This window comes from Cyprinodon variegatus, unplaced genomic scaffold (assembly GCF_000732505.1).
Source record: "Cyprinodon variegatus isolate N-32 unplaced genomic scaffold, C_variegatus-1.0 Scaffold125, whole genome shotgun sequence".
Taxonomy (NCBI): Eukaryota; Metazoa; Chordata; class Actinopteri; order Cyprinodontiformes; family Cyprinodontidae; genus Cyprinodon; species Cyprinodon variegatus.
In genome coordinates, this window is record NW_015150578.1 from 736,033 (window position 1) to 751,106 (window position 15,074).

The 15,074-nt window shown below is 35.9% G+C and overlaps 1 protein-coding gene across 3 annotated transcripts in view; it reads left to right on the forward strand.

The window, feature by feature from the left end:
• The window catches only part of LOC107085440 (cadherin-7-like), a 40,406-nt gene that overhangs the window by 5,920 nt on the left and 19,412 nt on the right, over positions 1-15,074 (forward strand). For all 3 annotated transcript variants that reach the window (XM_015375749.1, XM_015375752.1, XM_015375750.1), the window contains exons 2-6: positions 3,962-4,326; positions 4,443-4,737; positions 6,650-6,769; positions 12,438-12,605; positions 14,293-14,483. In XM_015375749.1, the coding sequence (XP_015231235.1) occupies positions 4,081-4,326; positions 4,443-4,737; positions 6,650-6,769; positions 12,438-12,605; positions 14,293-14,483 (1,020 nt within the window). In that variant the 5' untranslated portion in view covers positions 3,962-4,080. The remainder of the gene's footprint in view (positions 1-3,961; positions 4,327-4,442; positions 4,738-6,649; positions 6,770-12,437; positions 12,606-14,292; positions 14,484-15,074) is intronic.

A 15,074-nucleotide genomic window follows, 5' to 3' on the forward strand; every position in this document is an offset into this window, starting at 1 on the left:
CATCAGATACCGTTCCCCCCATGTTAAGAAGAGAGGAACGCTATCTGACGAGGTTTAGAAGCCCATCAGATACTGTTCCCGCTCCAATGTGAGAGGTTGTCCACTGTCACCACATGTTCATCCATTTCTTCAAAGACAATCACTCAATGCAATCCACAAGATTCCCTTAGACAGACAACGCTATGCCATTGGTCTGTATCATACGATTAAATCAACTTTGTCAAGTGCCTTAAGACAACATGTGTTGTGAACTGGCCCTGTGTAAATTAGCTTGAGCTGTTGTTGATGATGAAAGGAAGGTAATTTGCAAAAAGCTGTTTAAAAAAAAAAAAAGAAAAGTAAGTGTGATGTAGCATAATTTAGAAAGAATTTTGGTAAAATAAAAAGCAACCTGCAGTCGACCAAAGCACATGGCTATTTACCTAGCTAGGGTTCATGGGTTCATGAACTCAATGGTTTACTGTAGTAGATATTTACGATTAGAGTTGCAACTTTAACAGTATTGTAGTGTGTAGCTGCGATTTCTTTTTAAAATAAAAGTAACACATACATTTTTTTGCAGTTCAAGTTCATAAAGATTTCTGGAAAAACAAAAGAAAATTCTTTTCAATTTCAAGCAAAAATAAAACGTAATTAGACATATAACATAAATGAAGCAAAGCTAAGTAAGAAATATAGCATTAACTAATTCTGAATAAAGGAGCACTGTGCATATCATGTTACCGTCCTGTTTGTTTGCTTTAATTTGCTTTTGCTTTCATCTAAGTAAGACAATTAAGTAGTGTAAGCCTGTCAGAAAACAAGTAAATGAAAGTTTCTAACAAATTTGCTCTTGGTTCTGACTTTGATTGTCCTCGCACTCTTGACCCTGATCTCGCTGCACATTATAATTGGTGCATCGATTTGACTCACAGTTTGTCAGTGGTATATGTGTCTCTGTTTTCCATGTCTCCTAGACATTGATCTAATTAGAAGTCTTCATTAGTCAGCTGCACAGTGTGGTGTCATCCTTAAGGAATGATGATCTTGCTTGTCATCCCCAACGTAAAACACAATACAGGGCATTGTAGGGTGAAGTGGACAATGGTTTTCAGTTACCAGGGCTGAAATAGGAAAATTAAGAACATTCCTTAAATATGCACCTTAGTTTTCACCAGAAGTGGAGAGTAACTATTTAAATTTACTTAGTAACATTAATTGGAGTAATTTTTTTACAAATAATTCTTAATGAGTAGTTATACAGCACCATCCTTTTTTTCTTTATGTTTACTAATAATATCGTAATGTTGTTTTAAAGTATTACTACTCAGAGTCAAAAGTATTCATGTTTATTAGAGACAATCAGTAGGAAAGTTAAAAAAGTTTATTAAAACAAACAGAAAGAACTGAATAGCAGAGCTGTGGAACTGCAGCAGCTGCAGGAGGGGTGCGGGGCACCGCCCAGTCACTGACACTCTGGAGGGAGAAAAACAGGTGAATGACCACAATCATCTGACAGGAGATGATTATCAGAGTAAGTGTCATAAAACGGGGACAGACGGACCCAGTGTCCAAGTAGAGACAATCAGTAGGAAAGTTAAAAAAGTTTATTAAAACAAACAGAAAGAACTGAATAGCAGAGCTGTGGAACTGCAGCGGCAGCAGGAGGGGTGCGGGCCACCGCCCAGTCACTGACACTCTGGAGGGAGAAAAACAGGTGAATGACCACAATCATCTGACAGGAGATGATTATCAGAGTAAGTCACTTACCTGGTTTAATAGTTCAGTCCATCCTCTCAATTATAGGCAGGATCAGATGATGCACTGCCAACGACCGTCCCTGAGCCACCCAGAGTGTCCCTGATGCTGCACCCCCAGAGAACATGCAGGGAAGCCGATCCCAGTCAGGGGAAAGCAGATCAGGCAGGAAAAGTTCAGAGATCCAGGGATCCATATTCCGACCAGGCAGGATCAGTAGTTGAGGGACAAGACGTGGTACCAGGATTACAGCAGGGAACTTTAAACTGGTCTCCTCCTTGGAGGCAGGCTTTACAGGAATAATACTGACTTTCTCTGCGTACCGAGCCAAAACCCTGATGGCTCTGCGGAAAAGGACCAGGACACAATCAAAAGATCCAAAATTCCCTCAATCCGCTGGCCTGCCAGGAACTAGGACATGAACCTTGGAACTAACTTGGCAGGTCAGAGGTGATTTCCTGCCTCAAGAGGAGGATTTCAAGTATCTTGGGGTTCTGTTCACTAGCGAGGGGAGAACGGAGCGGGAGATTGATAGTTGAATATGAGTGGTTGTCAGTCATGATGAAGAGAGAGCTGAGCCAAAAGGCAAAAAAGTTTTTGATTTACTTGTGAGTCTATATTCCTACCCTAATTTATTGTCATGAAATCTGGACCATGACTTAAACTGCAAGGTCACAGATAGAGCTGAAATGAGCTTTCTCAACAGGGTGGCTGGGGACTGTCTTAAATATAGGGTGACGAGCTCAGCCTGAGGAGCTTAGGGGCTGTATTGTATCTCAGAATCTTATCCGTTATCTGCAATGTTTCTCAGCCCCCTGTCTTCATCCATGTTTCTGTCAGTGTTTTTATATATACAAACTGTATAGATTTTCTTCATGCTCATTAATTCCCCTCTGTTTTGGTGCAACTGGAAATAATTTTTTGAATATGTAAAGAAGCAACATGTTTTTTTTTTTAGATAGTGGAAAGCACATATTTTTATGTTGAAATGTAGAGAGTAAGAATAAAAAGTGCTTTGAAAAATAAATACTGAAGTAAAGTACAGATCCTAAAAACAGTACAGTAACTTACATTTATTTACTTGATTCAGTCATTGTCCGGGTAATCTCAGACTGCAACAAAATATGACTGATATAAAAATTGTAAATGGAATTTTTAAATGTATTTGCAGTCAAAGTAAAGATAATAAAACCAGAATAATTGGTAAAAAGCCAAGCAGCAGCATTCTGTAATGACTGGAGATAAGCAACATCTTTCCTCTTTTAAGTATCGTCATTCAAGAGCCTTACTTCTGCCCACATATAATATTTCAAACATGTTACGTATAAATGAGATGCCAGGGAATGTTGGTGGGTGTGATTTACAGTAGCACACCAACACAATCATGGTGAGCAGTGTGATGCATTTTTTTTTTTATATTGTGCAACCGGATTTCTTTCTATTGTCGTCAATACAGACAGGAAATGAGGGGCAAGAGAGGAAGGTTTTGCGGAGAAGGTCAGTGACTTTGAGAAGCACTGCTTTAAGCTGCTGGTATTATTAATGTTTGACCCACTACCAGGGTAATTAAACTTCTGTTTTTTAAACATTTCTATATGTACTATGCTATATTTATCCCTATGTAAACCTTAAAAAATGAGCGCTGTTTAACAAAGTCTGTCCGTTTCCCTTTAACTTTCATGGAACCTAGTTAGCTACAGGTAACTGAAGAAGATACTTTCTGGAACTTTCACAGAAACAAATGGAAACATGAAACTTAACTTCCAAAAACCTAATGATTATTTTCTTGTACTTTCATGGTATTTCCCCTGAATTTACCTGAATTAATTTATTTTTTTCCCAAAATCTAAATCTACCAAGTAAATGACATAAAAAGTTTGGAATTTGTATCTAACTTACCAAACACCTACCTGAAATTTTATTGTTAATTAATTATTGATAGTTATTGGGAGTTATTGTTAATTAATAACAGTAATTCTCCCTCAATAAACTTAGGCTCCAATGACTCAAAGTTATCTAACACATTCAAGCATGTGCCATAACATGTTTACAATCAAAAGGATTAAAAAATGAAGATTATGTGCTTTTAATCAGCAGGTGACTGGCTGGTGCAGCCTTAGCAATGTTGCAGATAAAATTATATTATTTATCGTAATCTATTTCGTGAGCACTACCTGAAATTATTCATTTAGAAGATGAATAAAATTGTTTAATCTTTTTTCAGTTATGATGCTGCATACATCAGAAGGTGGGAAACAGTGCTTTCAAGATTATGATCTGCAGACCAAATAAATAAAGGATTACAAACACAACCAGCCCCCTGTTTTCCACCATTCTTTGACCATGGGAGCTGGGGATGAAATGCATCTACAGACAGTAAAAATGACCACCCCGGGGATACTGGCTGTGATGACAGTGTTCTCTATGATTCCCGGCGGGTTGCTGAGTGATATAAGAGATACCTGGGGTCTGGAGGGCCAGCAGCTGGCCCAAGGGTCTACTGTTCTGCACCATCGCCAAAAAAGAGACTGGATTTGGCAGCAGCTGATTGTCCGCGAGGAAGATCCTACTTCACGTATTATTGGCCAGGTAATGCTTTAAACTGAATGTCCACCATGTCCTTGAAAATGTTTTTTCCTTTGAACATGTTTTTTTATGTACTTTGGGGAAAATAAATGTAATTTTCCCTTTTAACTCCTCTGTAGGTGAAATCTAACTCAGACCGAGGTGATTTTACTATCCAATATGTGTTATCTGGAGAAGGTGCTGGAGATACGTTTGAGATAGATGAGTATTCTGGAGAAATCCGCGCGCTGAAGAAGCTGGACCGAGAGAAAAAGGCCTTTTATGTCCTTCAGGCCCAGGCTATAAACAGGAGGACCAATGAGCCAGAGGAGCCCCAGTCTGAGTTCATTATAAAAGTTCAAGACATCAATGATAATGCCCCTAAGTTCCTGAATGAACCCTATTTATCCAGCATTCCAGAGATGAGCCCAGTTGGTATGTTTTGTCTTTGCTTTTTTTATTATTACAAATGTAGACTTAGACTTGTATGACAAAGAAATGCATGCACAATTGCACTTTATTGTCTTTTTCAAAACAAACACTTTTTAATACCAAACATAAAATCTTTAAGATTTTTGTTAAATGTTTTCTTTTGAATAAATCAAAAGAAAACTTTTTTGTGATAGACCGACACAAAGAAGTGTTTAATTATAAAGTGGAAGTGGTTATTCAGTCTTGTTTACTGATTACAACTTGAAAAGTGTGGCATTTATTTGTATTCAGCCCTTTTTACCTTTATGTACCTTTATCTTGATACCCATGAGGAATCCAATTTTTAGATTTGTCCACTTGTGCGCATTTTTAGTTAACGGCCTATTTAGAATTTTATCTAAAAGAGAATTAAATGAATTGAGAGTTCTGACAGACTTTATGGAGAGAAGGCAAAGAGATTAAGGGATGTGATTTAAAAGGCTCTGTCTCCCACAGTCAAAAGATTTGTCCTAGGATCCACCAACAGCATCTGATCTTCAAAGCTCTTTCAGAGTTCTTTCTTTCTTTCAGAATTATATGTATGCAGGAGTTCAGGAATATAAGGAGGATCCAGACCATTTAAATACCTAAAAACCAGGATTTTAATAAACAATTCTAAAGCTCTTCCCAATTCTAAACTACACTAATTTCTGTTGGTCCATCAAATAAAATCCCTATAAAATACCCAGCAATGTTTTGATATTTAGACAAAAAAACTAAAAGGATTAGGGATTTCTTTGCACAGTGCTAAAAATCACCCACAGTTGTTTACACTGAACAAAGGAGCAAAAGGAGAGTAAACAGTGGGTTATAATTAGACTCCCATCCAAAAGAAGTAGATCAAGAATATTGAACCATCTCCAATCCTGCTTTTCTCTTAAAAATAATGAGTCCAGCATGTTTTCAGATTTTGTTTTCACATACAAAAAGGACCAGAAAGAAACTTTTGAATTCTCTAATTACAGCAGTAAAGGTTTGTATGTTTCATAAATGTTCTTTCCACTAGTTGTTTTCACTGTAACGAGGTTGATCCAATCTTCCAGCTCAAAGATAAAAGGGAAGCCGTCTTAAATGAATTCCTAACCGAAGACCAGGAACAAAGCATTATCAGTGACTGTCATCTGCCTCCCATCCAGAAAGTCGAAAGTATTGGATTCTCTATCATGACTTGAATTCCTTTATCGATAGATTTCTTAAAGAAGCTTATTATAACCACTGCATTTCATAGCAAAAATATTACCATTTAATTTAGTATGTAATTGGATTCTACTATACAATACCCAGTCCCCAACCCCCACCCTTTGTAATAAATCACAATAAATTTGACTCAGAGATGGAAAGTCAAAAGGGGTAGGTTGGAGTGAGGGCATCTGAAAATATGAAACACAGCATTAAATCCATGCCTGTGAATGAAAGACGGACCACTCACATGGAAGAAAGAATAAGACAGAGAGCAGGCGTGAGGAAGGTATTTTAGAAAGCAAGGTGAGGGCAAGGATATGGTCAGCTGAGAGAGGTGGCAAGTGAGAAAGATAGTGAAGTAAAACCGAATCAAGAAGCGAAAACCTGGGGCAATAGGATAGAGAGGTGTCGCTACAGGGCTGGAAAGGTTGTCACGCACACCTGCTCTATATTGTGAAAGGCCAGTGCACACCCACCCCCTACTCCCTTCTCTCTTTTGTCAACATCCCCCCACTAACTCTCCCTTAGCCTCCCTCTGCTCTCTGCTTTTTCCATTTTGCCTACCTCCCCCTCCACCTCCTGAGTCAGACAGACAGACCCTGCGGGAATGTGGCATAATCACTTTATTTCCCTGTCGACTGGAACTGCTGCCTGAGTGTACTCTGACTGTGCAATCCGCTCCTTGCCCCTACAGGGACAACCGTGGCCCAGGTGACAGCCACAGATGCGGATGATCCCATGTTTGGCAACAACGCTAAGCTTATCTACTCCATCCTGCAGGGGGAGCCCTACTTCTCTGTGCAGCCAAAGACAGGTATGATGAATAAATTGACATTTGATTTTCAGAAATTAGGCCTAAATTTGCAAAGATTACTATCTCCATGAGAGCAATATATTCCAGTTGGATTCTCAACCAATACATTAAAATACAATCAAAGTTCACTTGTTTTAATCTTTCTATTCAAAACTTCTGATATAGATCTATTATATGGAAAGTGATATTGAATTCCCTTTTTGTCCCTAAATTTAATATTTGTGGTTTACAGCTAATGACAATCCAGAATTAAAATTGTTGGATGAAGAGATGATTACATAAGAGCAATTAGAAAATTATTCAAATACAGAGCTTCTATAGAATCCACATCATGTGGCATGCTTAGACACCGAAATAGAGAAATCTAATATTAACCCCTCCACAAGATTACAAGAGATCATCACCTAATGAGCAAAATGGTTAAAGAGGAATCTTTCCCAGCAAATTAATTGAAAATTTATGGGAAGGAGAAAGTGTGGAGGAAAAAAACAGGTGCACAACTAAAAGTAATATTAAGGGGAATGATGAAAAGTAAATGTAAGAACTTGGAGAGCAAGCTTGTTTGTCACAGAGTATTGTATGTAATCATATTAATAGAAAGTTTAGTGGAAGAATAACCTGTGCTGTAACAGAAGCCTTGAAGAAACAGGGAAGCCAAGTTTCTTTTGGAGTTTTACACTGCAATATTTCCGTTATACTTTAAGAGCGAACTCATCATGCATAGACTTCAACTGTTGTTTTCCTTGTGTTAAGCCACTCCTGAAGCAGGGATGCCTGAATTCCCCTATTTGAACTAAGATAATAGACTAGACTGGACTTCTTTTCTTATGGAATTCTATTTCCCTCTCTTGTTCCATGAAACTATAATAAATAAAATGAACAGAAATTAAGGTTTGATATGCTGTGTAATTAATCTACAGAGTGAATGTTTCAGTTTGGAATTCATTTCGGTTATGAAATAGATTGGCCTTTCTAGTGGTATTTAACTTAATTGAAATAGCACTGCAAATTGTTTTTGATAGGACTCCATGGCCTCCCCAACTTTAAACTAGGCTGGTGACAAATGAGCCTTTATTCAGTACAATTTACTTCACCAAAAATGCAATTCAACACCTTTCTATGAATGCATGATAAATTCTACTTTAATACCGCAGTCAGCCAGAGCTCTTCCCACACACATTGTTGACCTGAACTTTGAATAGCTTTAAGGGGGCATCATTGACGCCAAAGAAATTTAAAATGCAAATCAATGCAGTAGCTGAGAGGACAAAACAGAGTTGTAACAAAGCTCACTGTTTCTTCTTAAATTAAAGGAGTAGGCAACCCTCTCTTCTAAAATCTGCACATTTTTTAAATTTCTAAAAAAACTCAGATGATCTGTTAGAAATAAATGTAGAGTTGTATTAGCTTAACATTTAAAGATGAAGACAAAAAACTTCTAGGGAAAAAACAAAGACAAAAAAAATTAAAGACATACTTAAAGACATAAAAATTAAAGACATACTGGGAAATGATTGTTTTGCGTATCTTACTGTATATGAATAAGAGGCACAAGCGGCAACAGAGAGTAACTAAAAAAAAAATTCAACACAGCTTAAATACAAAGTCCAAATAGGGAGAACCATAACACAAATAGTTGCAAATGTGCAAAATACTTTACCCCTTTTTTATTTTTATGTTTTTCTAAGTTTGCTCTTAATTTGTCTGTTATATATATATCGAATTTCAATGTAGTACTATATAAAAAAGTTATTTCACTCTTGATTCAGCCTGTTTTATAAAAATTTTTAGAATTCAAGATTTCTAGACTTTCTTTTTATACCTTTTTTGTCTAATCATTGCAATAGAAAAAGAAGAAAACTTATTATTTTTTCATAGAAAATAGAAACAGTTAAAGAAAATGCTTTTTAAGTGGGAATGCTATAACGTGTGTTATTAACAGCAATACTTGCTCTGAACGTTCTGTCACAGAACAGGCACGAAAGTTATAGTTTATTTATGAAGCACAATTCACTACAAAGACAATTAAAAGTGTTTTACACGAATTGAACAACAAAATAGAATAAAAACAAAAGCAGAATAAAAAACAATGAAGATAAAAAATATAATAAAGGCAGGTAGTAAACCAAGTAGAACATTTTGACCACGACCTTAAACTAATGATATCTCATTTAACATTTAACTTCAACAGTTTTAAACAAATGGATTTTTAGTTTAACTTAAAAGAACTCAGGCTTTCAGCACTTTTAGTCTTCTGGAAGTTTGCTCCAGATAAATGGAGCATAAGAAATAAATGCTGCTTCTTTATGTTTGGTTCCAGTTCTGGATGTACAGAGTAGGCTGGAACTAGAAGACCTGTGTGGTCTGGAAGGTTAATACACTGACAACCTATCTGTCATGTATTTAGATGCTGTTTTATTTAGTTATTTGTGTAGTAACAGAAACATATATCTGACATTACAAACCTTTCCCCCCATGTGGCAACTAGAGCATAAAATAGTATGTGTTGTAAACAAAAAAACTGAATCCTTAAAATGTACCTTTTATTAAGATTTAGATATATATATATAATAGTATATTCAGATTGTATAAGGTTATACTGATTTTCTGGTAGAGTGACCTTTACTTTAACAAGAGCAACCCCTTGTCAGAGTCTCTGTTGGCCCCTGTGCATTCAAGGATTGCCCTGAAATACAGAATAGACCTTTATTAGGCTGTTAAAGGGTGTGTCCTGCTTTAAATCAATATGGGACACGTTTTGTTCTGTATTATTATAAATCTTCTATACCAACGTCAGTCACACAAACACCAAAACTAAATCTACCAATAAAACATTTTATGCAGGATTTACTAAGAACAGCTCAGTTGTCCTGCCGGATGTAAGAAGGACCTTCTCAGCTCGGTGTCTGCTGCTGCCACTGTGGCACTTATCAACTACTGTTGATAAGTGTAAACCCAATACTTCTTATCTTCCTCAGATTGATATATATAAACGTGAATAGGAAATAATAAATCCTCTGCTGAACAGTGTCAGTAGGGATGAGTATGTGTTTTGTGTGTGGCATGATTTATGCTTTTGCAGCTAATTTTGTGTTTGCAGCATATTTCCACTTTGTTGTTCTCTGTTTTATTTGATGCATTTTTTTGTTTTTATTGGGTGGTTTGTTTTTGTGTTAGTGATTTTTTTTTTGTCTAGATTTTAAATTGTTTGTCATTTTTTCAGTTTGCTCATCTAGTTTCCGAGGTTGTACTACCTCCTGAATGTGCTGCATTTAGATGACATTTGCACCACTTATGCCAGGTTGTTTTTTTAAGGAGGTCCTAGGGAGTCATTAAAAATTATAAACATCAGATAAATGTGATTATAAATATCTTTCCTAATTTGAAATTTAAGGTTATTCCTTATTAATATGATTAGGAGAGGTATATTCATACATAGATTTATGAATTTTGGTTTTTAAATCCCCATTAAGTATTAACAGTATTTAAAAATACATTTTCAAATTCCAGTATTTAATGATGGATTAACAAATACAATTTACAGGTCCTCATAAATAATTCAATTTGAAATGTGTTATTAGAAAATGCTTTTCAAATTTGATTTAAAATTCCATTATATAAATATTCCACTTGAAATGGCTGGTTTTATATTTCAGTGACTATCTAGGTAGTCTGTATTTTTTTGTTTGTGTTTTGTGTATTTAATGTCAAAATGTTATTATTTTTGAGCACTCTGTATTTAGGGATAATTTTATTAAGAATGAGAAATGACCAACAAAACGGTCTAAAACATTAAAATGTAGACGTGTTTGCTGATTGTTTTGCAGCTCTCATAGAGCTGTTTCTTGGGACCATTTAGCAAAGACAGCGTTTAATATTAAGTATATATTTTCAAAGTTCTTTATTGCACACTCCACACAAACAGACTAACTTTGGTTCTTGGTGCTACTACCACGTGGTACATCATACAGTATCTCATGAAGTAGTAAATAAAAAAACAACAAAGTCCAAAACCTCTCTCAGCCCCCCCAAAAAACACAAAGAAAAAAGCAGACAAAAAAAAACATCACAATAACGAGGTTAGTTAAAAAGGAGACGTTGCTAAACTGTGCAGATTAGCTGCTAAAAGAGCCATCTTGTCTTAGTTTTGAGCAAGAATCATTTCACACTGCCTCAAATCACCCCTCTCTGATCAGAGAAAGTGGCTGTTTGTTTACAGTGCTGGTACAGTGCTTTAAGGTAGGGGCTTCCTTGAGGGAGCCTTCTAGTTTATACTTTTCTACATCTGCCGTGTTCACAAGTCAGGAAGGGGCTGCTGCTCAGACGGCAAAACTCACGAGCAATACTCAGGTTAGTGAATTCATTGAAATCCCATTCTGTGCATAGTTAAAAGAAATAAATGAAATGGCAAATTGTGAAATGTCTTATATACTATAACTAAACTACAGGTTGAATTTAGTGTTCCTAAACCAGGAAAGCAATCAGCTAGTCGGGCAACAGCAACTGTGCAATAACTGAGTTAATAACACAATTATTAACTCAGATTAGATCTGCCTTATATGACCAAGGCAGTTGATGCAGGAAGATGCATTATAAATCATTATCAGCTCCACACCAACCCTCCTAACTTAATATCATGTCATGAGGCTTTGACTGGACTTCAACATTTACTATAGTCAACCTTGAAAAATCACAACTCCTAACCCTTATGTGTCAATGGCTAAACACTGTGTAAAACACTTTGGAGTACTTGGACTTGATCAAGCAATTTACAAGAACAGGCTATTTACTACAGTATTTGCCATTAGTAAGCCCCCTCAATGCTATTTTGATTATTTAAACTTGAATCAGGATGAGGTTTTCACATGACTGGCAATGACAACAAAGGTGTTACCAGCTGAAGCACTGGTCATTATTTAATTTATTGGTTTTGTTTACATGTATTGTAGGGCCATTACCAATGTAGTCCAATGTAGTCTTGTAGTCTTTAGTGTAACATTGTAGCGCCTTTATCTAGTAAGATGTTCTAGAATTCCATTCTAGCATGATTCAATGTTTCTTTGAATATAAGTCATATGCCATATTCAGTCATTTAATATGAAATTCTGTCCCAGATAAGTATTTAAAATATTAATCTACAGCATTTATTGTGATGATGTCATCACTGAACACTCCTAAAAAATCTGCTTTTATAGTATAGTAATGATTAGATTTAATCCATAAGAAATCAAATCTTTGGCAAAAGTGAGATGAGTTTTAAAGTGAGGCGGTAAATTGAACAAATATTTAATTTCAGAATAGCTTTTAAAAGTTTAATGTCATGTAATCATAAAATTACATGACTCATTGCTGGAAATGATGGCCTCGAAGGTATCATTGGGTTGGTGTAATTCTGAAATTGTTCTCCGGTTTACTGTCGCCAACGGCCTCCAGTCTGGCCAGACAGAAGACGTATTTAGTCATCCCAAAGACCTCTTAACATTTATTTTTTAGCTAATTAAATTCCTGATGACTATTGTAGCTGGTGCTCCAAATGTGTGCTTCAGGCAATCTTTGTTTACTTATATTTTGTTAAATGAAACATATGTACCACCCACAGAAAGACATTTAATGAACTGAAACCTTAACTTTTTTCCAGTTTATCTCTATGTGTTTTCTCATTCTGCAGGGATCATTGTAACATCTTGGCCTAATATGGACCGTGAAGCCAGGGAAGAGTATCTGGTTGTGGTGCAGGTGAAAGACATGCTGGGCCTCAGCGGAGGTTATTCCTCCTCCACTACGGTTACCATCAGCCTTACTGACATAAACGACAATGGGCCCACATTTCAGAAGCGTGAGTCACTTACATGACTTGCAGTGATGCAAACGCAGAAGAATACATACACTCAAAGACACACACACACACACATCCTCACACAGGGAATCAATGACAGTGTACAAAGCATTACAGATCACATTGAGGACATGTTTAATATTATACCTACAAGGTATTTATTTGATCCCGCTCCTCTGGTCCGGGTGGGCGGCTTTTGCTTCTAGCGCTGCGTTCTACTCTGCACGTCATGGCATTCAGCCGGCAACCCAAAATTAAAAAGCAGACAGTCGAAAGATGAGATGGGGACGTTGCCCACATCTGCGTGTGCACACGTACATGTGCCACATGCTGGATGAATTTAATCATTCACACATGAAAGGACATTCCCCATGACCTTTGGAAACAAACCAAGCTTTCTCAGGGATAAACCTCCCTAAACGACTGCAGTAGGAGGAAATCAATTTAGCTGGAAAGAGTCAGCTAGGATTGAGCTTTTAACTATTAATGTCACATTCCAATTCATAGCAGAAGCTAGTGTATCCCATGGATTCTGTGTTTTTTGAAAGAAAGGCCTTATTAATATTAGATGGCTGCACTTCACTTTGTATTTTGCCCTCTGCATTGTCACATAATTACAAATTATCAGCAGGGCTATTTTGTAAGAGCAGCTGGTTGCCTGTTGAGTTGCTCCCAGTAGTGCCAGTCCTGCAAAAAAAAAAAAGAAAAAAAAAACTGCTTGAAGATGCTATCAGATTCTCTCATCTCCTTTAGAGTTAGGCCGGATTATATGGGTTTTGCCACAATTCATCTGTGACTGACACATATTGAACATCTACTACCATGTTCTCTCTCTTATCATTTTAGAAACCTGCAGAATCTATTTGCTGGCTATTAACAACTTCCAGTTACCTCCTGTAAACAGTGTCTCTCTGCTTGTGAAATGGCATTTGCAAAATCATACATAGAACTTCACCTTTTTGTACCCCTTTTTGTTGCTACCAAAGATTTTTAAATATAGATTAGCACATTGTAAAAATTAAATATGCTTTGATCTAATCTGGAGCTGAAAGAATTAATCAGATTAATCATGATTAATGGATTATTGAAATAATGGTCAACTAATTTAGTAATCGATTAACCATTAAATGGAGTTTAGAGACTGTAAAATATGCCTTTAGGTAACAGATCAATCTATTGTTGAGCAGAAATGTTACCAAAATCGAAACAAAAATGTATATACATATAAATATAAACATTTTGTATTTAAGATAAAAAAGAAAAAAAAAACTTTTTTTCTGTCAATATGATCTATCCAGACCTTCACATGTAGTGTTTTCGTTTCACCTGGTTTAATTTGGTAAAAATCTTCTTTAAGGAACCTTTGGCTATCAGATTATCAATCGGTTAATTGAAAGAAAAAAAAAATCAATCGATTTGCAAAATAATCATTATTTGAAGCCATTATCTAAACTGTAGCTTTGAATGAATACATTTTCGGGTATTTTGTCATTATATTGCTTTTAAACACAACAATTCATCTGTGAACCTTCGCAATATCATATGAGTTAAGCTAAAAAAAGTCTGTATCATTCTCCTTCCAGATTATATCTTTGTGCATTGGTATTGGTCTTTAAATAAAAATTCCAATCAAATAAGATAGTTTGTTGTTTTAACTTGACTAAATGTAACCTCTTCCTTCTTATAGCTCAGTACACCTTTACTTTGCCTGAAAATGCACTCATTGGGACCACAGTGGGCAGAATCATGGCAGACGACGGAGACGTAGGCATTAATGCCAAAATGACATACCGTCTGGAGGATGACCTGGAGGAAAGCTCTACTTTTATCATTCAAACAAACCCAGAGACACAGGAAGGAGTGGTCCTTCTGGCCAAGGTACGTATTACAGTAATTGAAGAATTTCTGACCACAATTTTTTCTTCAATTTCTTGTTCTAAAGGTATATTACCCGAAAAATATAATGAACACAAATAAAAAAGACAGTAATGAACACAAATAAAAAAGACAGGAAATTTTTTTTTTTATCACCCAGGATATTTTCCAATACCCCTGTCATGCTGTTGTGTATCTGCACCTTGTTTGAATGGAAAAGAAATCTACATTTAACACTGTGGAATACTTGACTTCATCAGACATACAGACTTATTTAATGTAAAGTTTACTTTTTTATGGATAAGAACTCTCTAAATTCTACAACCTCCCAATATGTGACTAATATTCAGAATGAGAATCTGTTAAAAATTATAATTGTGACAGGATTTGATCTGTATTTGTTTTGTTTTTTTTTGGTAACCATTACTTGAGTAATACCCTTATACTTATGAAACTTCTATACTTTTCATCCTTAATTAATGTGGATTTAAAAAAAAAAAAATACTTCAGTAATGGGAAATATACTTTTGGAAAATTTCAACTGTTGAAGAAAAAATCTAAAATCTTTCGGTTTTCTTTAAAAAACTAAGCATG